We start from the raw sequence: 27787 nt of genomic DNA on the forward strand, positions 1-27787 counted from the left end.
CTTGTGTTCTATATTAAATTGTTTTCTGAGCTGTCAAAACTCCTTTAACACCACTACTCTGCCATCCCCGCAGAGCAATATCTGTAACACGCAATCATAAGCTGTACAAGTATATAACAAAGGGTTATAAAAACTACTTTTTGAAAGGTATTAGTGCTGTAATTGTTTCCTTGTCCCATTATGCCTCTCCCGCTGCTTCAAGTTAAAGTTACATTAACAACCTAATGGGTCTTGTCAGAAATAATTCTCAGCTGAGAAAAGAAAGAAATGACAAGGTTAATTTATAATCACTTTTGAAAGACAAAAATGAAGGTAAATGTGAACTCTTAGGAAGGCGTTAAACATGGGTATATTATTAAGAAGGGGCTGAAGCATCGTATTACATGAGAACATTCATGTATCAAAGCATTATGGGATAATATCTTGTACTGGATTGGTTGTTTGTCTGTTTTTAGGGTCACAAAGTGTTGTGTGGGTTTGCTGTACCGTTTGTACTGACACCATATATCAGCCACCACCATATAATGCACTGTAATGGCAACAATTTTGTCATTGCAGCTCTTTCGAAAAATCTACAGCAAACACCGTTTGGCAGGAAATTGCACAAATCATATATAACTGTGATCAGATGGGTCGCCGCACAGGAGGGCAAGGATTTGCAGTTTGCTTTCTAGAACTGTTGATTGTGTCCTTGATTGAATAGGAAATAGCTTGACCACTGGATGGGGCTCTCTGAGCAGTTCTCATAGTGCGGTGTTAACAAGCCGAACGCCGTAAACTGCAAATCATCACGTTTAAAAGGCAGACAGACATATTTCCAACTGTAGTGCATCTCGGGACGTACGAATGAGAGGGAATCCAGGGGACCACAGAGCACCTGGTGAATTATGGGACAGCGCAGGTTTCGCAAGCTGCTCTGTCAGTCAAAGCAATGGTGGGGCACCTCAGGGACTATTTCGAATGTCGCCGCAATATAATGCATCTTCTGCCACTAAGCAGAGACTGGAGGCTTCTCTTTGACAGAGTACAGAGAGGGAAAGCAAAGGCACGTGCTCACCTAGCCGTTCCATCATCTGGCTGCGGCTCCAGCGTGTGATCACTGCTCCTGCCAGGGAACGCCTCAGAGGAGAAGAAATTGTGGGTAATCCCCAGTGGATCGTGGACTTTGATGGACGTTTCAATTGAAACATGAGTGACGTCTTCATTTCAACTGTGTGAATTTGGTTTGGACTGTAACACATGTGACTATAGTCTTCCTATCAAAGTTGCTGTCGGTCTCAAGTTAACATTTTATCAGAGAGGGGTCATTTAAAAATACATTGCCCGCTGTTTGTGCAATATAGAGGGATTATGGTCTTTGGCTGTGTGTGTGTCATCTGTGTGCTGTCATACATCACATGAAATGTGAGACATCACCCATCGCTAAATCTGTGCATGCACTTTCATGCTGAAACCTACATGCATCATCATTTCATGTTTTCTGTCAGATCATCTAGGATTTTTGAAGTTTACATGTTGAACTTAAATAGCTGAGCATCTATACGGTCGATCAACGTAATGTTTGAAGTGACTCAGCACAGTGAACAAAAGCCAGGTCTCCCCAAGAGTCACTAAACTTGGACCATCTGCATTTATACTTTTAACCTTCAAGACCTCACCAAAGTAATGACTACATGACCTAATTATTGAATGCTGTTTTTGATAAGTGACGAAGACAAGTGACGAACACTGTAAATAGGATATTATTATGGTCTCACAACATTAAGTACAGAAATTTGAGATCCTCAGTTAGCACAACTAAGTTACTTAACCCTAACCCTAACACATCAAATACCACAGTAGCACATTGTGTGAATCCTCATTGAGCTAACTCTCCTGTCAACCTGTAAATATATAATAGCCGCCACTGATGTTTCAGGAGCATACTCATTACACTAGCGCACGTGTGAATTAAGCTGTGACATCATCATTTCCCAAACACTTTACTTTACACAGATACACCAGCCAAGTTACTGAGAGAATAACACATGACTCACACGTGTTTAAGGGGCATCAAGGGAAAGTTTCCTCATTGTCTTTGAATGGCATTGCATCCCATTTGCTTGCTAAACTTTTCATGTGGCACACCTGCCAATCAAATGGATTTTAAACAAATAAAGCTGTGTATATTCATCTGGTTGGGGATTGTATTTTCTGTGTGCTTGTGTTTATAGCTAGCATGGCACATTAGATGTTGTTCGTCCTATAAACATGAAACTGTGAATATTGCTTTTTTACTGTGAAATCCTCATCATCTTTCAATTTCGTGCTGAGTTTAAAGACTGTTGACCTGACACTGAACCTACTCAATATAGTATTTCCATACGATATAAAAACTCTACAATATGTGTTACTGCAATATCTACATCAGTTGAAAAGAAACCATGAAAGCAGGAGCCAAGAGGGATTTTCATATCTGTAATGGCCTTGTTTGGCATGTCAGCAAAACCATGTACGCTGCTGTCTTTGGCTGAGTGAGAACTTCCACATAATACCCAGGAAATGATTGACTTACATTGAAGCGCTCCATGAGTTTGCCATGTGCCAACACCGAGGTAGCTTGCATTTGCACAGAAGGCAAAAAAGGCGGACCACACAAATCCATCGCTGAAGAGATCTGGTTGAAGCATTGCTGTACATCCTCTTTGCTCTCGAGACTTCATTACACAACTAACCCACATGGTGACTATTCAAAACCCAACAACATTAATGGCAAAGACAATCAAAGTTTTGTCAAGCCAGTGGAGGGGAGAGGTAGTGGTCCATGATCGTCTTCTTTGTTTTCTTTACATTTGCACCAGTTATTCAACCTGCTCCCTGCATACGGACGCATTGCTGCCAATGCTGCGTCGTTATCGAACTTCACAATGATTCCTCGAATACTTGACTGAGTAGCTGTAGGTCAGCAGTGAGGAACAGGCTTTGAGAATGATGGGGGGGAGGAGGAGACTTTGTGGATTCTAACAGACTGTGCCCATTAGTTAACAAGTCCAATATCCAGTTGCACAAGGAGGAACTCAGTGGAAGCACTGTCAGTTTGTCTGTCAGGGGTTTGCAGGAAGACGGCATTAATTTACTCTCAGTACCACAGATCTCCAGCTCTGCCCAGAATAAATGTTCCCTTTTCATAGAGCTTGAATTCCATTCCACAATGGCTGGAAGGAGTTTCTTTAGATATGGCACAAATGTTAATTCATGTTACGTCACCAGTAGCAACAAATCACCAACTCTGAGCAACTCCAAACAAGTATAGACGGACAATGAAAGAACACACAGGGGGCCATATCAGTCATCACATCACAGCAGTGCTCCTCACAATCAGGAGCGCAGCATGCTTATGAGTCCTTTATATGCACTGACCAAAAAAAACTGTGTTGTGGAGTAAGTGGGTTAAGAATAGAAATGCATGTAAACACCAGCGCGTGCAGCCAATTTGCCCCAGCGTGACACACCTGGACCACCTCTTCAGTGATGCTAATGAAGCCAGGAAATGATTAAACACCGGCTTTCTTAAAAATGTGTTTACTGTACGGCTGTTGCAGGGCGAGGGCCTATTTTTAAACGCTATGTATAAATGAAGCCACTTGCAGAGGTGTGGAAGTACTTAACCACAGCTCCTCTCTGGCTCAGACAATACTCCCTGAATAAGCGGGAGTTTTTTTTCCTCTTATTCTCCAGTTTCAGTCGTCTTAAACTCCTTTGTTCGATAATTTAGAAATGGCAAACAGCCACAGACATTTACAGGTTGTCTACTTGTTACACACAAATGAAGTGAGACATCTGCTTAGTGTTGAGAAGTGATAAAACATGTGCAAGTAGAACGTGTTACACAGCACAAACTGCAGTAATCTGACTATGCTGTGAACGTTTAACCTCCATTTAGTAATATTTCTTAAAAATAAAGATTTCTGCTTTTTTTGATTGGCAGGTTGATCATGTTTGAGTCTACAACTTAACACCTTGACTTCCATGTGTTGCAAGATGATTTTCAGCAGCTGGCAGGACAATGTGTGTAAACGGTTGGTAAACAGGTGAACCAGAAAAGAAGATTGCTCTTTTACATTCAGATATCTAAGTAACGATTAGCATTTGTTTGATCGTGTGTAGACCTGACAATAATACAGTACTTTGCGTTTGGCTTCTGGGGTTTCATTTGTTTTCCTCTTAATTTAAACAGAATTGGTAATGTGGATAATTGTAATTTACCAGTTTTACAAAACATCTCCGCCCAGATGAGAACAACCATGATGGGCCCATAGGTGGTGATGAAGTCTGTCTCTAACTACACATCAAATACCACAGAAGAACATTGTGCGAATCCTCTGTGGGCTAACTCTCCTGTCAATCTGTAAATAGCCGCCACTGATGTTGTTTCAGGAGCATGCTCATTACACATCTTGGACGTGTGAAGTAAGCTGTGACGTCATCGTTTCCCAAACACGTCTCTCTTCACAGATGCACCAGAGTGTTTGAAAACTTGCAGTTTGGATGGCGTTTGTTAAAATATCAGTTTAAGGGTCTTGAAATGCAGATTGCGTTTGGACAAGAGGCCTAAACACTGAGGAACAGGATGTTGAACGTCAAGGTTTTGTACAATAAGAGTAAACCCTTCTTTCTCTACAAACAAGCATCAGTCCTGCACTCATCTTGGTTGTCTCTGGCTGTTACCCTGCACTACAGCAGAAGGCTTCATGGGATGTAGTGGTGTTTTTCACTGTAGGTATTGCTGTTAAACCGTCAAGATGTTTGAGTTGATGATCGATCACTGGGTCGCTACGGCAGCTTTGCCCGCAGTAGATGCTCTGTCTCCATGTGTGTCCTCTAACATCTGAAACTAACCCTTTACCTTTGGGTCTTACCCATGAAATGAATTCTGTCGGCAATGTGGCCAGTCTCCACATTTGGGTATTTCCACCTGCAGTGAAGCGTTCAAGGGTTAAACACCAATATGTTAGAAGCTACTAATGACTGTGCATTTTTATGAAGGGAGCATTGATGTCTCTTTGTTTTTTGGATGCAGCTGTTTGGGCTAAACCAGAGGTCTCGAAAGTCAGAAAATCTGCTGAGATCTTTGCTCACTGAAGGGGCAAACTCTCATACTGAGACTGAACACCTGCTACATTTTAATATATTTTGCCTCCTTGTGTCTACATTTTGATGTGTTAGCCTAGATAAGAGGGGCCATATTTTACACCAAAGCAGCTTGAAGTGCAAATGTCTGCCCAGCGTCCACGGTGCTAATAAATAGCCAACGAATTTGCCCTCATGGCCGTGGGAGTATTAAAATGACGTGTGGTCGGGCGCATTGCAGGCATCCTGCTTTCTTGAAGCAGCGGAATGCAATTGTGCTCTGTCCAACAAAAACCTGGTCAGAAGTTAGTATCAAAGTATTGAGCTGTTATGGGTGCATGATCAATGCAGTGATATCTGGCAACAGAGCCTGGTGCACTATTCTTCTTGTCACACACACAGATGATGCACTTCACTTGGATTTGAACACTCCCCTAAATGCACATGCTTCATGCACTTTAGGCCTTGCACTTACATCGTTAAATGAAAGCCCAGGTTCTCTGAATGGAGCCGTGATTTATATGGCTTGCACTTGCTCAAAGTGCGGCATTGCACATTAAAAGAGCTTTGGTTGGTTATTTTCTTACGTTTAAAATAAAAGTTTAACTCGCCCAACACTTAAAATTAAACCAGACTATTATTTTAGATCATCATGACTCAGAACTTTTACTTCTGTTGAAAAGGATCAAGGATTAATTAGTGCCATTCAGAGCATACTTGACACTAGAATGGCACTCAGAGAGCATACCTGTGCCAAGGTCCAACAGAGCTCTTGAATTCAATCAAGCTGCACCAAATTACACACACTCATAGAAATCAGTCCTGTAAAGAGGCCTGATTCTTTTCTTTTTTTTTTGTTAAGATCCATTTCACTGGGAAAATGGTAAATCTCAAAGCATGCAATGTTAAAGTAAATCTGATTTGCCCCTTAATCTGTAGCCACAGTAAAATTTAATAGTATCTTCCCTAACCCATATAACATCATGGTAATCTATCCAGTAGTTTATGAAACCTTGCTTACAAACCAACTAACAAACAGACAGGTGTGAGAACAACCTCCTTGGTGGAGGTACTGAAAGGGAATGAAATGAAGTTATGCTATTTCACGTAATAACTAAAATAAATCACAAAATAAAACAGCATTAAAATAAAAATGGAATAAATATATCAATATAAAGTATTAAAGTGAGCAGAGTGTGACAATATGAAATGTTAAAATCGAAAAGACACAAAAATCAGTGCCAGCGTCATCAACAGCAGCAAAGTGTGAAGTGAGGAAGCAGAAGTATCAGTGTCAAATGGCAGCACTGACCTGATGTGTGGGGGGGATAGTAATAATAATTGCAGCAGTTTTGTGTGAGATGCAACATTTTCTAGTCTCACAGCATCTGGGAAGAAGCTGTTCCACAGCCTGGTGCTTCTGGCCTTGATGCTGCGCAACCTCCTGCCTGATGGGAGGGGAGCTCACAGTCCGCTAGCGAGGGTGGCTAGAGTCCCTCATGACGCAGGACGCCCTTTTACTGCCCCTGCTGTTGTAAATGTCACTGAAGGTGGGTTGGCTGCTGTCAGTGATTCACTGTGCAGTCCTCACAGTCTGCTGCAGTGCCCGTCTATCTGCAGCAGAGCAGTCACCGGAGGACATGGTGACGCAAGAAGTGAGGATCCACTCTGTCACACACCCGTGTTAGGAAATGATGACTGAGGTGCCACGTGCCGCACAGCTCAGCCTCCTCAGGAAGAAGAGGCGTTTCTGGGCGTTCTTCAATATAAACACTGGCTTTGTTGATGCTCCAGGTGAAGGTATCAGAGATGTGCACCCCCATGTATTCATAATAAGACACTATCTCAACAGCAGCTCCCTCTATGTGGAGGGGAGAGGAAGTGGTCCATGATCGTCTTCTTTGTTTTCTTTACATTTGCACCAGTTATTCAACCTGCTCCCTGCATACGGACGCATTGCTGCCAATGCTGCGTCGTTATCGAACTTCACAATGATTCCTCGAATACTTGACTGAGTAGCTGTAGGTCAGCAGTGAGGAACAGGCTTTGAGAATGATGGGGGGGAGGAGGAGACTTTGTGGATTCTAACAGACTGTGCCCATTAGTTAACAAGTCCAATATCCAGTTGCACAAGGAGGAACTCAGTGGAAGCACTGTCAGTTTGTCTGTCAGGGGTTTGCAGGAAGACGGCATTAATTTACTCTCAGTACCACAGATCTCCAGCTCTGCCCAGAATAAATGTTCCCTTTTCATAGAGCTTGAATTCCATTCCACAATGGCTGGAAGGAGTTTCTTTAGATATGGCACAAATGTTAATTCATGATGAACTGTGTAGATGTAGTTGGTCAAAGATCAAGGTCAGAGCTAGCCCGCTACTTGTAAACTCGATATATTATAAAAGTCTGGAGGGGATGTTATTACATTAGGCATCACATCCTGTATTCAGTGATAAACTGATGAGAATTTGGAGGTCAACGGTCAGAGGTGCTACTGTGACCTAAAAAGCAAAGAGGTCATACAACAACTCAATAATCCATATGCTTATTATGGTTAAAATACACTATTAAATTCCTCCATAGTCTATATGACATATTGCGGTCTGTACAGACATGCATGTTAACTGTTTGGAAGAGTCAAGGCATAAATTGTTGTTTTAAATCAGAAAAAAAGTGATTTCAGGAGAATGGGAAGTATTTGTCTATAAGATCTGTTTCTAAATAACTGAATCTGGTGATTTAGAAAAAGGGTCAGCTGTAATATAAAGTGATAATTCACAAAAATTATTGAAGACACATTTTTATTAATAAAATAAAAGCTCAATTAGTAAGTAGAAACTGTTAAGTAGAGAAGTTAACATAACTTTCTGGCTTTGTAATGACTGATAATAAAATTCAACGTCCTCAGCGCTAGCTCCCTTAAAGGGACTCTTACCTTTGTTGCATTTGAGAATTACAGTACATTCGAATCATCCCGCCTTCCTCCAATGCCCCACCCCCTCGTTCCCATCCGCGGTGTTTTTTCTTTTGTTTTTCCCCCTGGGAGCGGCTGTTTCAGTACGCCGTGGACCACTTTGGTCTGCCATCGTCAGTCGCTACGGTCGATTCGGTCACTACTCGCTACTGTCTGCCGTGGAATCAAAACAAACCCTATAGTTGAGGACGCGCCTTGATGACGCGGGCCCGAATGTGCCAGAAGAAGCAGACGGGCTTCCTGACTGTTTCCATGCAGCAAACAGACAGGTCTGTCGGCCAATAAGGTCCTTTGGTCCGAAGAATTTTATTGGTTGAAGTTTTCACTAAATATTACGAGAGTGAAATAATTGTTTGCTTTAACTCCTGGTGGGTCTGTCTTGCATTTTAGAGTGTCATTACCTTATTAATACCAATTTAACCTTATCCACAAAAAGTGTAAAAATGCAACAAAGGTAAGAGTCCCTTTAACTAGTAGTGAAAGACACAGTTGAATTGCTGGCAGAGTTTCAATTATTCTTTAAAAGGTGATAATTTAACGTTCCTAAAGCCTAACACATTGCAATGGCTCTTTATGCCAAAGAATATAAGATGAAATTTTTACAGTGTGGTCTCTGACCGCCTCTCTTTCATGGACCATTATTCTGTGAGAGATTACTTTGATCACAGGAATTGTACTATGGGGAGAAATGGTGATTAAAGAGACTTAGTGACACAGTATATTGGCTGAGATACATTAACCCCAAAATAATTAATCAGGATACAATACATGTTATATACCATATTAATACAAGTCTGGTAAATGTCACCTCTATTATCTATATGCTTCTGCCACAGTAATTCGGCCAGGAGGACTTATTTTTTAATCTTAGTCCGACACTCAACTCTGAAATAAATTACTGTTACTAAAATGGTAGAATAATAATATGCCATTATGAAGCAGGGCAGTGAGTGGGTTTTGCATGAACAAATATGTATATAGATAGAAGTTCATTTGACGGGAGTATGTATTTATCGTGTAGGTCCAAAGGCTGCAGCACATTATGGCATATATCACTATACTGAAAGAAAGAAAAAGGTCAGTGTTATTCACATACATCTGCCAGGGCATCTGGTTTTAAAAATTGAGCTTCATCTACGAAAACTCATATTTCTCCCTCCTCCATAAAAGAGAATAATCACTTACGCGGTCAGGCTCTCCCCCAACACATCTCTGGCAACGAGCATTCTTAACACATCTTTTTCAATATCATATTAGGTGTGTGTCGGCTCTCTTGTTGGCACGGCTTCACAGCAGCTCATTAACCAACTGTTTGGTAGGACACAATCTCAATCTTGTGGAAGGTGAAGGCTCGTGCAGCATGCCATGCAAACAAAGGGGTTTGTTCTCCATCTGGCCAGCAAAACCTCTGGGGAAATTATGAGCTATGGAGACCAAATGTTTTTTTGCATGTGAAGGGACAACACAAAGCTTCTACAGGAAGTCACCATACTGAGAGAATCATATTTCTCCTCTTGTAATAGACCACAGGCATAATTGTTATCCCCTTGTCATATAACTCTATTTTTACAAACTGTGAAAATGATTAGGATGTAGTACCAAATACATAAATTCATAAGATTACTCAAGAGTTATGTATTTGAAATACTTTGTTTTCCTTCAACATTGAATGTGACACTGTGAATGAATGTGGCACTCACACAAAACTGCTATAACCTGAACCAAGGAGAAACTCTAATCAGATTAATTTTTCCTTGACCTTCTAATTTCAACTAAACTAACTGGGAATTTAAAGTTCCGTGTTTGTTTTATTGTTTCACTTTGTTGCCTTGCTTCTAATCCTCTTAAAATAAAAGCAGCAGCAGAAAATGCAGTTATCTCATATCCTACAGAGTAAAATAGGTGGTAAAGATATTTATAACAATATGTAAATCAGTAGTGCTGCACAGGGTAAGGAAGTTACTCGCATACCACAATGTTATAGCTGTGAAACGGCTCTTTATAAATGAAAATTATGTATATATTAATCATAAGTCTTGTTAGGTAGACCTTCATATCAAGATATCAACAATGCTGACAAGGCAAACAGGCTGATCTTATTATCTTAGTTACAATTACAGCTCAGTTCACTGGGTAGGAAATGAGGGATTTAATGTTAAACTAAACTAATGATTTAACTCAACTGCAACTTCGCTTACTTTCTGAAACAGGGTGAATTGTGCAGAAAATACAATTATATGCTATATCCTTTCAAAAAATATGTTGACATCTTTGTTGTATTGCATTCAAATTCTAGATTGACCTACATGTTTACATTTTTGGTTAGAGTATTAGCTGAAATAAACGTTACAGTTTACAAACCGGTGTCTATGCAAACTGCAGCAAAGTGAGCAAGGACACCCCCGCCTATAGATTGCGTGCAGAGCTCAGAATGACCTAATACTCTGCCATAATGTGTGTTGAGTGATGCAATGCATGTTTGTTTCATTTGTTGTGGTTGTCGGCCGGTAACCTTCGCCCCAACCTCTGCCCCGACTCTTCCATTTTCAGGTTGCTCTTCTATCAGCCCTGGCACTCCCTGCTGAGGCTCCTCATTAAGGGGAAAGTGGAACATCTGTGCTGGTCAGGCCTGATGACTGGGCCTCCTGGCCACAGCCACAGCGGAGAGTCACTGCTCGGAAGAACAGAAACTTCCTCAAGGAGTCGTCTACAATCAGCTGAGGATAACTACTTCCCTTCTATTTTCAGAAGATGCTTTCATCTGGCTCTGGTTTCATTCTGGCCTCCAGGTTCTCACAGTAAACCTTTGTAGACAAAACTCATTTCCATTGTGTCTGTGTTTTACAAACCACTTTAATGCTCACTCCCAGTGGGCACCCCCCAAAAAGCTGCCTTTTAGTTCCTGTGAACACTTAAACTATCACATCACCCTTTTTGTGACACTATATTATAGTCTATTGAACTCTTTTGGGAAACCGATGACCGTATATTTATTGAGTCTTTCCTGAAAGAGAAAGCTGATCATTAAACTCACTGCTGAAGAGCTTATCTTTTATAAAAGAAAAAACTAGATATTGGCTTAAGACTTGCCATAAAAATGTGACAGTGGCCATCCACTTTTAAAGTTATTATTATTGTCTCCTGGGTATTTTCACACAAGATACTATTTCCTCTGAAGAATCTCAGCACAAGACCAGAAACATAGATAATAGAATATCGAAAAAACGATTTAAAGCAATTGACAAATAATAGTAAAAGTAAGTATTGTGAGGTATTATTTCCCTCCTTGGTACAACTACAACTGTATTGTACAATAAGCATATTACCATTTTAGATGATGCTTTCATCCATGTCAGTTTGTTTCTTGGTTTGTGTGTATGTAAAAAAAATGTACATGACTATATTGGCCTTTGCTAATTTTTTTACATTCACATACAATACATTATATAATTTTGATAGATATCACCTACATTTGTGTTTAAGAAACTTTGGATGGGACATTATCCATTAAACTGTCGACCCAGATGATTGTTCAAGCTCTAATATAAACATTTTAATATCAGTTTGTATAAGCCCCTGCAGTGAGTGGTTGGCAGTACTAATGACCTTCCACTTTGGATAACCTTAATCTTGATGAGTGAGAATTTGAGACATCTTACACTGCATTTTAGAGTTGGCACCCTCAGAATGGTACATGAGTATGACAGAACAACTAGGAAAAGAGCAGACTACATAAACCACCTATCGCTGATTTGATCTTAGAAAAGGAACAGAAACAGCTACTGAATGAGAGAGGGAGGCTGCTGAATGTTTGAATGAAAACATTGACTGTTCACTACAGAAACATTTTCATCTTCTTAGTGCAGTCGTGAGGAAGGTCATCGATTTAATTGATAAAGCAAAGCTATCTCAGCGCAAGATAGTTGCAAGGACAGTCAAACAGAGAGATTCCAAACCCTAATATCATGACCCAGCAAGAACACAGAAGAACCTATTTGGAGGCAAAGAAGAGATAATTCCCAGATAGGTAAAGAATCTACCTGGCCAGAGAACGATGTCCTTGCCAAACGATTAAACTCTTCTTTCACTTCACTGTTTTTAACAACTGTTGACCTCTGAGTAACAGAATCAGCTATGATATAAATGTACTTGATGGAAACGGGGGGCAGAACAGCTCAGGTTAAAGGTATTGGTTGCCTTTTCCCAACACAAAAGCAACCCCTTAATGTCAGGGAATGTGTGACAAACACATTTTTCTACAATGTTCATATTGAGGTTGAGAGCTCTGGATGGCGAGGCCTCTGGAAGCTAGAAGAAGAAGACCCTTCAAGTTTTATGCCAAATTGCCATTCTGTCTTTGGCATTGTGAGACCTTGTGATAAGTTGTGCCGTGAGACAGTCTCCATTCTCAAGAAGATAATAGCAATCCTGATCATCTGTTCCCACGTTTGATGCATACTACTTCTGTTGTATCTCAAGCTGTTTGGTTTGACTGTTCGCATGTGTGTTAAGAGGAAGAATCTTCTCTGTCCACAGATCTTTGTTGTAATAAACTCATATTCAAGTAAGAACAACAGAAGCTCTTTGAGGTTATTCCTTTATTCCCCACTATGAACACCAATAAGAAATTCAGCCATCTTCTATCAAACATTTGTGCAGAATTATTTTTCTTTATCACTCACCATCCAAGGATGGAAGGCTGCAATCACACTGAGCAAAAAGTTTTCAGCTTGCTACCGGTAAATACAGGTTGATGTACAGTGGTTCTAAACACAATGGAATAATACTGCTCAATGCCACTAATCAGTGTTTACAAGGAAAAGCTCCATAGAGTGTATACAACAGCTAAATAAGAAGAAAACCCTTAACCATAACCTCAATTGTATCCTGGTGAATCCATCTCAAGCATGTGCAGGTACAATCTTAGCTCTATTGGTACCACTTAATAACTCCAAACTCCAGGGGCTTTATGAATAAGGTTAGAGGATTGAACCTGGCCAGGTTGTAACCATGATGTCCTATGATGTGACTCCATTGTTTACATGCATCCCAACTATGGTGGCGCAGGAAACCAGAAACCACTGAGAGCTATATACCACTAAATCCTTAATTATAGAACGAACCTCAGCTCAGACCATAATGCTGAACACCATGTATCTACATCAAAATGGGATGTGTGTGTGTGTGTTTGTGTGTGTGTGTGTGGGGGGGGGAGTTAGACATAAGCCTGCTTGTGCCATGAGCTCACCAGTAGGTCCGTGGTCAACCACTACTTCAAACAAGTAGAAAGCAGTGCCCTGAACTCCAAAGAGCAACAGCACAGAGCCACTGGTTCACAGATGGGGATGAGGCCTCATTGGAATACATTAATTGGACGTCAGGAACCATAGCTTGGCTTCAGTGGACTAATCGTTACACACTGACAAAGACAGGAGCCTCTATTTTTGAGTGTACAGGTTCCAAAACACAGGGGAGCAGCATCTTCACCCGGATTCCACCAACAATTGGAACATAAGCTGGGAGATATAAGAGCCCTGCATAGTTTGTCAACAAGTGCCCATGCCCCAAGAAATGTTGCAAACAAAACTGAAGGATGCACTTAAACCTTGTGGCTGCATTCGCAGAAACCTTTGTAAGAACAGCCACAAGATCCAACAAGAGCAAGAACACAATGGGGGTGAGGAAAGGAATAATAGAAGCAATCTCATATTTGTAGTATGTATCGGAGAAACTCAGAAGGGGGGTTCAACAACCACTGCTTCCCTGTGTTGCCCTAGATTCAAGTCTGCTTGGAGAACTCAATCCTGGATGACTGAGAATCCATGTCTAACTCAACACACATCTATATTGTTTAAATGATTCAACACCATGTCTTAAAAACAGGAAAGGGTGCCAACATCATGCTACTACTGCACCTCAATTACACCATCTACCCTGAGGCATGTTTTTACAATGGTGCAGCTGTAACAATGTCCAACTGTGTGCATGTGTAAGAGCACATGCTGTCGGGCTTTCTGAGTTAGCTGCAGTGGAAATGTGTATCATGCAACATTTGGGATTTTAGATACTGGATTTTAATGTAGTTAAACTGGGCTCACAAGCTTGTTTTGAGTATATATTGGTTTTTTTTGCAGCAATCACACAATTCAGGTCTTTCCCTGAGACATGATTGAAGGTCAAATAAATACACAAGCTCCCTCTTCGTAATTTGTTTCATTTAAGTACCCTGCAGGTCTTCCACACAACTTGCAAACCAGCAAATACAAACAACTGAAAGTCACAGGGAAAAAGGGGTATTTGGTGTTGACTTTTCAACAAATCAACCTTGGTAGCATTCACTGTGCTGTGTCCATCTTGAGTGTGTGGGATGAGATTTGCTTACGGCGGTAAATCTGGCAGACCCAGGCAGACAAATTCTAATTTAATTAGGCCTGGGAATAATGTAAGGCCTACACAATTTCCTTGACAAATAACCTACAGTGAATGGTAAATAACACAAGTCTGTAAAATTGTAACTTGGGACAAAGCCATTGGTTGTATAACAGCACTGTGTTTGTTGAGTACGAGCTATGTAGGATGGATTTATGGTGAATAACAATAGAGAGTAGTGAGTCACAATCATTGTGTGAAGTGAAAACGACCAAGCCCACGCAAAGCTCTCGGTGTAATGTATGCAGCCAGCACCTAATTTCCTATTCCTCTCCAAGGAAGCCTTCTGAAACTAACTCACCCGCTCTATTTATATCCGGCAACATCTTTTCATCTCTGTGCTGATAGAAGCATTAGTTACAGCACAACCCTATAGCTTCTTGACCTGAACACTAATCAGAATGTTAAAAACACTCTATCCCTCATATTTGCTCTTGAGCTTACTGATAAACATTCCAACAGGTCATTTTAACTAAGTAAGTGGTCAATTTCCCTGTTCCGTTATGAACATGTTGCTTTATTCATGAGCTGACAGAGCTTGTGAACGTAACATGATGAAACAGATACATGCATTTCAGATGTGTGTGTGTGTGTGTGTGTGTGTGAGTAATTTATGAGCATGTGTGCTAAATATCTAAAAGAGGGAAACATTTAAGGATTTTAAATTTGCAGGAATTAGATTTAATCTTTACCACCCACTGTTGCTTTCATATGTAGCGTTCATATGCTACTATGGATTCCAACTGAAGTTTTGGTCACAAGAGACAGATGCATTTAGTCAGTCAAGAGAAACCCACAATCCAAGCTATATTAAACATTAATTTGGTAAAATATGGATATTCATGCACAAGCTGAGCATATGAACAGACACCGAAGAAATCAAATTTGCTGAAAAAGGTCTTGTTATTTCCAGCGATTGGTTCCTAATCTCTCCCACTGTTAAAACTTTTTGATCCATTGTCAGAGACTTAATTTTGAGTTCACCTCAGTGAAGCATCAAATTATAATCTTTCAATAGCAAATTTTGCACATGGTTCATCCCAAGACAGCAGGAATGAACTCAAACACAATACAGAGGTTCAGTAAAATCAGGTTTTGTGTGTAAGGAAATCCTTTGGCAGGTATGGCCTCAAATTCAAAAGCTCAAAATATAAAAAACAATTGACTGTTGTTGGTGTTACCTGTGTGCTTAGTTTTAAAAGAAAAGGTGGAAACTGGAAAGGGATAATCAGTTTAATTTGGATTCATAGAATTGTGCAATTTTAACAATCAATGTGTGTTAATATATTTAATAACATGCACTACGCAATGCACAATATTTTAACATAAAAAATCCAAACACCAAAAAGGTGTTTAGTTTGTCCAGTTTGGACGCCTGTACAAAACATGGTGGTCTCCGTAGAGAGTCACAATTTAGATGAAACACACCAGTGAAAACATCAATAGGATTATTTTATATTTGAATTCTGCCCATAGATCCCTTTCACCTAATATTACATACTGCACTGAAATGATTAGAAGGCTAGATTTTGAAAAGGCACTGTTTCTATACTAAAAATAAAAACATTACAAATATAGTACAAAGTAATTGCACATTGTTCAGTTATCAGCACAGTAGCAGCTGACTTTCCAAGGACAGTATCAAGAATGCATCCTACCCTCTTTAACCCATGACCAGCCAATGACCAGAGACAGGATGATTGAACCCCTGATCTCATTTGTTGTATGAATCAGTCAATTTAAATCATCCCTGTAGGAAAACCTGCAGGGTTGATTCTGCATAGAGAATTGCGAGGCACATCCGCCCCCTCCCTCTGCTGGTTTAGTACCACCCCCGCCTAATTTGAGTGCAGGAAAAACCCTGTTACTATTATATGGTTAACATTTATTCAGCGTCAGGAGGACAGTTCAACACGTGATTAATGCACGAGAAAACACCATTCATCGTCTCGGTTGATAAAGTAACTTTTTGGAGAACCTCATACGTTTCAGAGAAGAGATACAAATGATGCACACTTAACTGTGACAGGGACATTTCTCATCTTGCGAAAAAACCCTGATCTACGGTGTGTATGTTTAACTGGTAATTTTTCAATTGTGTGTTTTCGCTGTAATTTTTTCAAAGTGCCATCCATATACAGCGAGCTATTGAGGAAAAACGGTGCAGTTATACACTTGAAAGTGGGCTAAAACAGAAAGCACTATACAGTATAAGCAGCGGGAGCAGGAAGCTGTGGCGGTGTGTTCACTCACCAGCTGGGCATCTGCAGGAGGCTGTTCCATTGGAGCGTGTCAGGCAGGTGGAGTCGTGCCGGCACGGACTGTGGAGGGGGTCGCAGGGGTCATAAGGCTCGTTGCACAAGGGGCCACTGAAGAAGGGGGGACAGGTGCAGGAGAACTCCCCAGGTATGTCTGACTCCTGACACTGAGCTCCATTTAGACAGGGCCCGGAATCACACTCATTCACATCCTCCGCACAGTCCACACCTGTCCAGCCCGGTGAGCACAAACACCTTGGATACACAGCAGAGGAGATACGGCACTGCAGAGGTGCTTTTTGGGCACAATTTGAAATGAATCCCTAAATAAATAAACAAACATATTCAGTAGTTTTCTCAGGGTTAGGGGGTGTCACATTCTCTCTGAGACCGTGACACTAAAAATAGATAAAACAGCAGCACTGGAGGGGGTGCTTCAGATATTCTACCACATGGCATATCCTTCTCCCAATTCAAACCATCCACATGTCACATTTGTCCGAGTGCAAGGACACTGTGATAGTATACAGGAATCGACATGCAGCTCCAGGATCTTTGTGTGAGAGGGAGCGGGGGGAATGTACAGGTTATTTGTACCAGTGGTCAGAGCGGCTTCTAATTCTGGACAGCTGAATGTAGGACACGCTAGGTTAGAGCATTGAGAGGGGATTAAATGGAAATGAATGCATGCTAGACACAGACACAGAGAGGAAGAGGAACAGACACTGAGTTCACCCTGCAAGCCTCAGTGCTCAATTCAGATTTTGTTCTAGATCAGATTTTGTTATATAGCTGTTCACATTATCCTCTCAAATGTGGCAAGTACCAGACTTAAATGTGAACTGGTTATGGCCCTGATGTGACGTCACACACAGCACGTTGTGTATGGATATGAACAAGAAGAATGACGACCTGGAGTAACTTAAAATACCCATTGAATTCCGTTTCAATGCCGGTTCACACGGCTGTTCAGAATGAAGTCGTGTTTTAAAGAAAAAATCGGATCTGTATCTGATTTCGGACGACATATGGAAGTGGCCCAAATCTGATTTGAAAAGATCCGATTCTGTGTGATTTGTGCTGTTCACACTGGCAATAAACAATCAGATCTGGGTCACATAGGAGGTGGGGCGGGGGGGGCTGATTCGTGTCCGCTGTATGAACGAGAGAGAGAGTGAGAGTGAGAGTGAGAGTGAGAGTGAGAGTGAGAGTGAGAGAGAGAGAGAGAGAGAGAGTGTGTGTGTGAGTCTTAAGTATCTCCTCTTCAAGCAGATAGACTATTCCACTTGGTGGCAGTGAGTGCCTGAGCACTATCAACCACTCCACCTCACATTCCTCTCCACCCACCCCCCCTCCCGCCCCGACTTTTCCACCTGAAGCAGTTTTAAGTCCTCCCCAGCGGGTGTCCGGCGAGTGGGCATTAGCTGAAGCATATACACCAGATTTTCCCTCCAATGAGTCACGGATCCCCTGAAACCTTTCATGCTGTGAGCAATTGATTGACTCATTTGTTTTACCTGCCATCTGCAATTCATTATCTCCGCTGCCAGTGGAAGGACACATTGCCTTCTCTCCGAAACAGCTTCTTTTTTACCTGCATTTATCAAGTGCACCTCGCAAGGACGGTGCCCTGGAGCCCGGCTCGCGCACCTACTTGTAGCCGTTGAGGAGATCCGTGCAGGTGGCGTTGTTTTTGCAGGGCCGTGACAAACATTCATCTATTTCTTGTTGGCAGTGCTGCCCCTCCCAGCCGGAATGGCACATGCACTCATAGCTCTGCAATATGAGCAGAAGAAGGGAAGCAAAGATTGACACTGAAATAGAGGGACAGTCATTTAAGGTAGTGTCTAGTATTTTTAATAGCAATAAAAAACACTATCTATATACTTTGCGTATGGAAGCTGCTAATTGAGTTGTTATGGAGCATTCTGCCTCTTACCTGTTTACTTATTTATACCTGTTGCCTCAGAGAATAAATGGAGCAACACTTGATATTCTTGAAAACATTTATCATAAATTTCTTTGAAAAAGTCTGCAGAATAAAACCACCCACACACAAAAAGATCTTTCAAGTGTAAAATCTGTTTAAACTGTGGAGTAGTGTTTGTCTTCAATTTCCGCATTACTACTATGCAGATGTATTCCTACTCCTACCACCCCCACTCTGGATAGCATGCCAACATGGTACAAGCCTTTCTAATCAATCCTGCAATATTACCACTGCATATTTATTTCACATGTAATTAAGCATATGTCAGGAAAAAGCCAGTGAATGTGTTAGTTCTACTATACATTTTGAACGTTCTATGTGTATTTATATACAGCTCCTGCTTTTGCTAATCTTTCAAAACACTGTGCAGGTCACGTCCTTTATTTCATCACTGCAGTCTGTGTTATGCCAATAACTCTCGACACCAGAGATAAATGGTCTGTTGTCTATTACTTTCCAAAGTACCAGTTTAAGTCTTTGCATACAGGATGAGGACAGTTGCATGGTTAAGGGCTTTTCAGGACTCCTCAATGAGCATTCCTTCTGAAAGGTCCTTGGCTGCTGCTGGTTGAACCCATGCTAATCTGTACTTCCTACACTGGAGGGGAGCCGTTAAACTTTGTCTGATATAATTTGTACACAGTGGGGCCCTATGGTGGCTGTGGGGGGGGAAACGCCGTCATCTCTTGATAAATTAGATACCTCCAGGAGACTCCAGATTCCTTACCCCTGGCAATAGAACATAATCAAATTTTTGTTGCTGCTAAGTCACCTTGAGGGACCACCATCCTCCAGAATAAGGTAAAGCTCGGTGGGACAGTGTTCAGAGAGAGGAATAGCTGCACTGTAAACAGGACTGTAGTGTGAATGAGTTTCCAAAAACTGACCCTATTTGAATAAAACTAAAAGCTGAGGTTGACGGTGAGAAAAGTGCAAGTACAGAACAATGGTTGAAATGACATCAGTAGCCTCTGATCACACAATATCCCTTTCCTCTGCAGCATCCTTTTGTCTTTGGATTTAGAGCAGATTGTTTATCTTAGACAAAATGATGCTGAAGTGTTCTGAACAGGACTTTATTTCATATTATATGGAGAAAAAAGGAACATATTCTTCTAAAGTTATTCTGAAAGTGCTCAGGGGCACATTCTTGAAATCAATGCGTCTTGGTAATCACCAAAAAGTATGTTGGGAAGTTTTCACAGCTGAAAGTCCAGTTCATGGTTTCACGATGCAAACTAAAGACTCACCTACGTGGGCTGTATCTGCCTACTTGTCATTGATTTGTCTGTAGCTGGCGAGTCTGAAATTTTTGCTTTGCTTTACTTACCCAAAGAAATAAATAGTCTCTCCATTTGAAAGGATGAAATGAATTTTGTTGCCACTGTTATATTTTATCGGTATTAGGTCCCAGTGAACAACCCTCAAACATTAGACAACAAGCAATCCTGTGAGATGCTTCTCTTTCTACTTCTTTTTCTTCTTCCACCTCTAATGAACAGAATCGTGGTTCAGTTTGACCCAGGTCAAGATCACCTCCTTTGGCTGCACTATATTTTGGTTTGTTGGTTCAGACGGTTGTCTGAGGCACGGTAACACCTGTAATTTTGGTTTGGACTAAACTGAAAAGTACCAAAGAAGGTGTGAAAGCTTTCATAGTTTGCCTCTGGTTTCCTCAAAAGTTACAATTGACAGACAAAAGTTTGTTTTGTTGCCATACCTGAAAACCTAGTTTCAGGAAAACTTTATTTAATTACAACATGTTGAAATACCAATGCATGATTTAGCAAACCTGAATGTGGCTACATCCTTCTTGACAAGAGTTGAGTTGTTAGGTAAAATACACATCATCATTAAGCTGTTGCTATAGAGGAGGGCCAATGCCACAAGATGAGAGCTCAAACCAAAATTGTGAAAGTTTATAGTTTGAAACTTTATATAAATGACCCATGAGAGGTTCTGTTACACATGTGAGAATAAATGTATCTTTCTAGCTTCTTATCCTTTGGCCCCTACAGGCCTCACAAAGATTTGTTAATAAATATATCTCACCCTCTCACATGCAAAACGCACTAATTTCCAAGAGCAAACACTTGTTTTATACCTGAACATTAGAGTGTGAACTACAAACTAGAAGTTATTTGTCTTTGTCTGAATAAAAATAAAAAACCCAATGACTTTATCTATGTCACATCTGTTTCACTGCTGCAATCTGTTAGCCAAAAAGCATCTGTTGGAAGAAAGGGCCCCTGGTACTCATTGCACAGTTTGTGAGCAGCTTGCAGCTCCCTGGGCCTTTTTGCAGCTGCAACAGATCAATGTTATTGGCTTAAAAAACACTTGAATAACTAGAGAAGTCGAGCTGCGCCTTGAAAAAACAAAACCCTAAAAAATGCTCTTTTAAGCCCAAGTGTGCGTGTCGGTATAAACAGAAAACCTGTACTCTGAAGAAGTCATTCAGAAAATCAACTCAAAGAATCAACTGACCTTGCAGCTCTGAGGCAAACGCACAACGCTGTTTATTCTAAATATCCAACCAATGAAATCCAATTCAAACTCAGCTGCATTGACGAGGACGACGTAAACTGTGGCTGATAAAATGTGCTGTAAATGTGCTGCATTTTTTTTTTTTTTGGAAAGAAGACAAACAGTGTTCTACGAGTGGCCGATTTCTGTGCCGTTCGTCAGAGGCGTCCTAAATTCCCTGTCCGTGCCTACACACGCTTCACATCGCTGGGAACGGCACCAGAAATGGAAAACATTCAGTAGAGGGGCTAACAGAATGTAATGTCACTTAATGCCTACACACAAATTTAACATAATGTAGAAATGTTCCCCAGACCGATTCTGATACCTGGATCTGTCAAGTACCGATAAGTACTGTGTGAATACCTGTGTATTTGAAAAGAAACTTGTGAATAATGTGTTTTCACAGTGTATGCTTCTAACCCTGTATGGAAATGATCATGCTTGCCTCAGGTTAAAACCGAAAAATACCTACAGGGAATGAATAACACAGAATAATCTTTTTCTGTATTTTCTTTTTTTAACAGCACTGTCTTTATTCTATTAATTTTTTTATTTATTTTTATACCTTTTGCTAGTTTTATGTTTTTTTGTTAAATCCTGGGTCTTTGTTTTATTGCCAACGTGTTCTTATTTCATGTCTTTGATTTAAGTGTAAAGCACGTTGAGCTGTATTTTATGTATGAAAGGTGCTGTATAAATAAAATGTATTATATTATTAATATAATAACAGAACTTCTTTCATTATCTAATTTAACAACCATAACTAAAAGGAATAGAGGAAATGTAGCAAAACATAACACCCCTCGAAGCTGAAGTCTTTCATATGGTTTCAAGACTCCGTTTTACTTGTGGGTGTTTTGAAGTGGAGAAGAAGATGTTATTCGTAGGAAAAGAAACTATATTGGTTTCACCCAGTTTTATCTGGGTGAAACCAATATAGTTTATGGACGTGAGATGCTGGTGTTGGTATCGAAAATCTCTATCCTCAAGTATCAATTATGCTATATATGATGCTTGTCATATGTATCCATCTATATCTGCATGTTTATCTGACAGACTAAAACCTTGTAAAGATGTGTAATTACTAATCAATGGAAGCTAAAATGCAGACTTTCTGCTCAAAAGATGGGTTAAATTTAAGATTTTGCATTTTACATTTAATATGCCCATTGTTAACTCCTGTGTTTTTCTCTCCAAGTTGACTTTATGTAATTTTTTTGCACATTAAAATGTCAAGCCCAAAAGACGTAATTGGTGCAATTGTCATAATTGCCATAATTTGTCTATTAGGGGATAATGAAGTGCGTTGGTTGGACCGTCTCTGTCTTTACCTTAGTACACCCAGACACCTGAAACTTTAAACATAGCAGCGTCTCCTTATGCTGGCCAAATCTCCAGATAAGACCAGATGCAAATGTGCCAGATACACACCTGTACACACACCTGCTTGTTGTTTCCCCTCAGTACACCCCAGAGTGATATCGGCATATTTTATTCTTTTTAATGATGCACCAGTATCCGTGTTATTGTGCAGTTGTTTGTATTTTACTGCAGCAGGAACGCTCTAAACATTAACTGCATGACAGTCATCAAAAGTAATGGGCAGCGGTACCTGGTGTGATTCGGGCCCGTCAATATTTTATGAAAAACTATTCAATGAGTTACTAACTGGGTTATTTTAAAGCCTTTCAAAAGGCCATTATATCACTGGTTTTATGCTGCCAAACCAAAACTGTGTCTACTCACCAGATGGAGGTCCTTGCAAACAGACTTGGTGCTGCACAAACTGTTCACGCAGTCGTCGATGTCTTGCTCACACCTCCGCCCGGCGTAGCCAGGACTGCAGAGGCAGTAAAAGCCGTCCACGACTGAAAGAAGATCAGTGGGACAGTTACAGCACCTTGCATCATAAATCCATTCGACTCAACTCTCAGTAGGCCCCACATCTCAACGCAGGTAAATGCTGATTACGAACATAAAGGATAATCACCCACTGTGATTCACTTTTTTTAATGGATAAAGCCGTTAAATTAAATGTCTTCTGCTGTATCAGTCAAACCTGCTCTCGCTAAATCTATGTGACGGGCACCGCCTCCCTGCCATCACTCTGACAGAGCTGGACACACTAACCATCTTTAAATGAACCTGTCTGCCAGACGGCCACAGAGTCCCCCCCGCTTTCCTGTCCGTCGTCTGTGCCACTCTTTCTCAATGAAAGCCTCAAAAGCCTCATCATTTGTTTCCCCAGCTCTCAACACACAGGGCCATTGAGCCGGGGGGAGAAAAAAATAAAAAAGGAGCACAACAGAGGAGAGAGTCCACTTAAGGCCATTCTTTATTCAGATGTTACAAATGTGCCAATTTCTTCTTCCATCAGAAGTTTGAATCTCCCACATCTAATCATGCATTCCTTCCTCTGTTTAATTATTGATGACGTTAAAGAGGGATGCATCATTCTGTTGCTCTAACACAACACTGGTGTACAGGCAGCCAGTGACAGAGGTAATTGCACTTCTTACAGGAGTGAATTTATTACTTCCCCAGTCAGGGTCCCAGGATTCTTCATTATCCCACAGATTTACCACGTAATCTATGCTGTCACTCTGTCTTGGTGCGTGTAGCTGCTATTACTCTCATTAAATGCTTTAGGTCCTGTGTGGCAGCAGCATTACTCATCTCAGCCACTGTGGCTATGCAGTGCTCTCCCCGGTGGCTGGCTGGCTGCTGCCGAGCACCGGCCAATAGGTCCTCGAGGCCTGCCTTGCTAACCTGAGGCGAACTGGCCGCACTCGAGATTAGTCGGGACAGCTGGCCGAGCTCATCTGGAGCAGGGCGAATGATAGGATGCTCTCAGACAGCGATCCACTGCCATCACTGTTTGGGTTCCGGCATGAGCCTTTCGAAACGACACTGGAAGGATGTCAGGAATGCAAACAAAGGCTGGAAGGTGACTGCTACAGCCAAAGTGACTACTGCTGAAGTATTTACTTCAGAATATAAAAAAATACCATAGTGGAATTTGTGCAGCATTCAGCTTTTGTCTTTCATATTTAATAATATATAAATATATATGAAAATTATCTTTTTGATCAATGAAGTTTTAAATTTAATTAAATATCAACAATTTTAAAAATCTTACTGGATATCTACAAAAAACGTAATTGTATATATTCTATATTCTCGATTATATTGATTTAGTAATTTATCATCCATTATTTAAATTAAAAGACAACAATAATGCATAATTGATTTCCTTTCTTCCGTCGTGTTAGGAAACTAATCAAGCCTGGACCAGCAGGTAATGTCCTAGATCCTCACATCAGATGGAATAACTCCACTCTCATAACAACCTTATTAGCTGCAGTGGTGACCCAATTGAAAACTGCCTGTCAACAAAATCTGACATATCCACCGTGTGTGTGTGTGTGTGTGTGTGTGTGTGTGTGTGTGTGTGTGTGTGTGTGTGTGTGCATGTGTGTGCGTGCGTGAGAATGGAACTTTGCTTCCATCTCCAGTGTCTGTCATTAAGCACGGTGGCGAGATCGTCCGTTTCATACCATCATAGCAGAAGCCGTGAAAGCAGGGGCTCGAGCTGCACTCATCCACATTGATTTCACAGCGGGGGCCAGTGAAGCCCCGGCGACAGTGACAGCGGAATCCCGAAGGGAAATGGTCCTGATCCAACTCCTCCACACACACCGCCCCGTTCTCGCAGGGATTACTGGCCTCACAGGGTAAGAACTCACAATTATGTCCTGGAGCGAGGCAAAGAAACGCACATTTCAAAAAAGAATTTAAGAAATAATCTTCACCTCACTTTCTAGCAGATACACAGAGGAATAAAACAGTTTTGAGGTGGGATTTTACCTGTTTGAAGTAACAAGTGCAATTTGTCCTTTTCAGTGGCTGAACAGATTACCGAAGGCGATAAAAAAGACATTCTCTGTGCGGTGTCTTATTGAAAATTACCATTTGTACAGTTAAGATTTTTGTGTTCCTGTTTTAGCAAACTGCAACTGTACAGACAAACTGGTGGCAGTATATTCAGGTGACCCAAAAAGAAACATCTGTTAAGAAAACCCACTCGTCTCAAGCACAAAAAAGAAAGTTATGATGCACAAACAGGGGAAAAAAAGATAGAGCAGGCATACGTAGAAACTGTCTCAACAAAGCAAGTGAAGGAAACCGATCAAGAGAAGCAATGCACGTTAAATGACCAAACACAAACTTGTTTCCTACCTCTTATAACTGTTTCCCTCACTCACTCACTCACTCACACACACAAAATGTATATAAAATCCTGGTCAAACCAGTTTATAATTTGCAGCAGCCTGAGACCTGTGAGATTCTTAAGAATCCGACAAGTTCAGAAAGTTTCACCCTGGCAGTGTCAGCGCATTAGATCGAACTTTGGGAGGAAATATTGACATTTGGTTTTGGATTTTCTACTCTGACGTTCAAAGTGCTTTCTCCAGTCATAAGCTTGGCACTGAACAACATTATGATCTATTATGGACAGTTTCAGTGATTTAAATGATTGGTCCCGAAATTTTTCCAGAGTCTGCAAGCTTGTGTTTTGTATCAAAGAAGACAATGAATTAATATTAGCTTCAGATCTTGAGGAAGACAGATGAGGGGCTGATTGGGTTTAATAACGGTCATTTATAAGCTGAAGCCTTGACACAGCAATGAAAATCCTCTGAGTGAATCCCTCAGAACAACCTCTCTTATTTTACTTCCATTCATTCTTAGTTTCCCTCCATCTTCAACAACGTAGAGGAACCACATCATGGAGCGACCACTACGATGCCTTACAATAGAAATGGTGTTTCACGGGTAATCAGCTGGGCCTCATTTTTGCCGCACTTCCTACGGTCCTTGGTATTACAGATGAAGAATTCTATTTTCATTTTTCATCATCGCTCTGAATTGCTCTCGGCCTTTGAAGTGCCCTTTTTTTTGTGTAAAGTCCGTGCGTCTCTTTCAGAAGTAATTTCCTCCTGGCCACTCCGCTTTAAAGCTGGATTCGTAAAGTACTGCCCTGACTGCTGTTCTTCCAGGAACGTCTCACAGCCAACAAGCTCATTAGATCTGTCACACTGCTCCTCAGGTTTTGACCGTGGTTCTTGTTGACTGGTTGTTAGGACGACTGTGCCGAGGAAGAGTCTGTCTGGATGAATGTTTTTCTATATTTATCAAAGACTGATGGTTTTCAGATCTTGTGAAATTCCACCACATGCTACCTGCTGATAGAGTCTCTCCTTGGATATATCAAAACAGTAGATCTCTAATCATGTCAATCGGCTTGTGTTATGTTGTGGATCTCACAGTAAATTACAATATTAATAAGAAACTGTGCTAATGTCACTTGTGTAGCAGACGCACCAATCACATCTTACATCTTTCTAATTACTCCGGTTTTCTTTCCTTTAACCGCAGATCGCAGACGGAGATGTACTCATTTTGTTGCGACATGTGAAGTGAGTTCAGACAGGTGAAAATAATACTATGTGAAGTTAATTAGCTTTGCTTTCTTCCGTCCCCTGTTCCCTCAGCGTTCATTACCTTTAAATGGAGCCACACATTGGCAGAAGTAATTACCAGGCTGGTCAATGCAAGAGGCTCCATTCTTGCAGGGAGACGAAGCGCACTCATCAATGTCGAGCTCACACCTTGTGCCTGCGGCAGAAGAGAACACAGATATTGATAAATACAGAACCTCATATCGACAGGACGCTGACAAAACGTTTGGCAGTTAAAAAATAATAACACAACTATGACGGACTATTGGGGCCATAATTATTTTGAGTTGTAATTTAACGAGAAAATAGTCACAATATTTTTTAGTGAAGATGTTGGAGGAAAAAATTTGGGAAATGATCAGCAAATCAGCAAACTCTGCAGTTCTAGATCCAAATATCATTGAAACTACGAAAGCACTTTCAATTTTATGCAAATGTAACTTGCCTCGCAGTCGACCGCCATCAAACATTTCTTTCGGAATAGGCTGTTTCTTGCAAAGTTAAAAGCCCTGTGTTGCCCATGAGCCCAACAATTAAGTATTTTGTTATTTGTGAAACCTGAAGTATAACTGAACAAGGTGCGCCATAATCTTCATTTAAACACAGGCAAGGGGCTGATCTTCATATATACCCCTCTTAAATGACACATAGTCTACAATAACAGTTATTCCTTGTATCTCCACTTTTCATTTTAACAGTCCCTACAGGGCTTCTGCAGGTTTCAACACGTTAAATTAAATATTATTTAAGACAATAATGAATGAAATTTCAGAACCAGTCGAGCACGTCAGTTATGAAAGAATATTGGGCTCCCAGAATTACTCACTCTTCCTAATAGCTGAAGATAAGGTGAATAGCCCAGTAGGGAATAAGCTTAGAAATCTCACAAACTACATGCAGAGACAGTATCCAGTCTTTCCCACAGCTGACCTGAGTGTGCTGTGATATATTCTGACCCAGTGTTAGGAGACAGTCAGTTA

The 27787-nt window shown here is 40.9% G+C and overlaps 1 protein-coding gene across 1 annotated transcript in view; it reads right to left on the bottom strand.

Moving 5' to 3' along the window:
• Positions 1–27787, bottom strand: part of eys (eyes shut homolog) — a 155534-nt gene that overhangs the window by 85805 nt on the left and 41942 nt on the right. Inside the window, exons 19-23 of the mRNA XM_061086984.1 lie at positions 26851–26964; positions 24843–25040; positions 23032–23153; positions 18421–18542; positions 16762–17021 (exon numbers count right to left, since the gene is read on the bottom strand). Of these exons, the coding sequence (XP_060942967.1) occupies positions 16762–17021; positions 18421–18542; positions 23032–23153; positions 24843–25040; positions 26851–26964 (816 nt within the window). The remainder of the gene's footprint in view (positions 1–16761; positions 17022–18420; positions 18543–23031; positions 23154–24842; positions 25041–26850; positions 26965–27787) is intronic.

The sequence above is a fragment of the Limanda limanda genome, chromosome 15 (assembly GCF_963576545.1).
Source record: "Limanda limanda chromosome 15, fLimLim1.1, whole genome shotgun sequence".
NCBI classification, from domain to species: Eukaryota; Metazoa; Chordata; class Actinopteri; order Pleuronectiformes; family Pleuronectidae; genus Limanda; species Limanda limanda.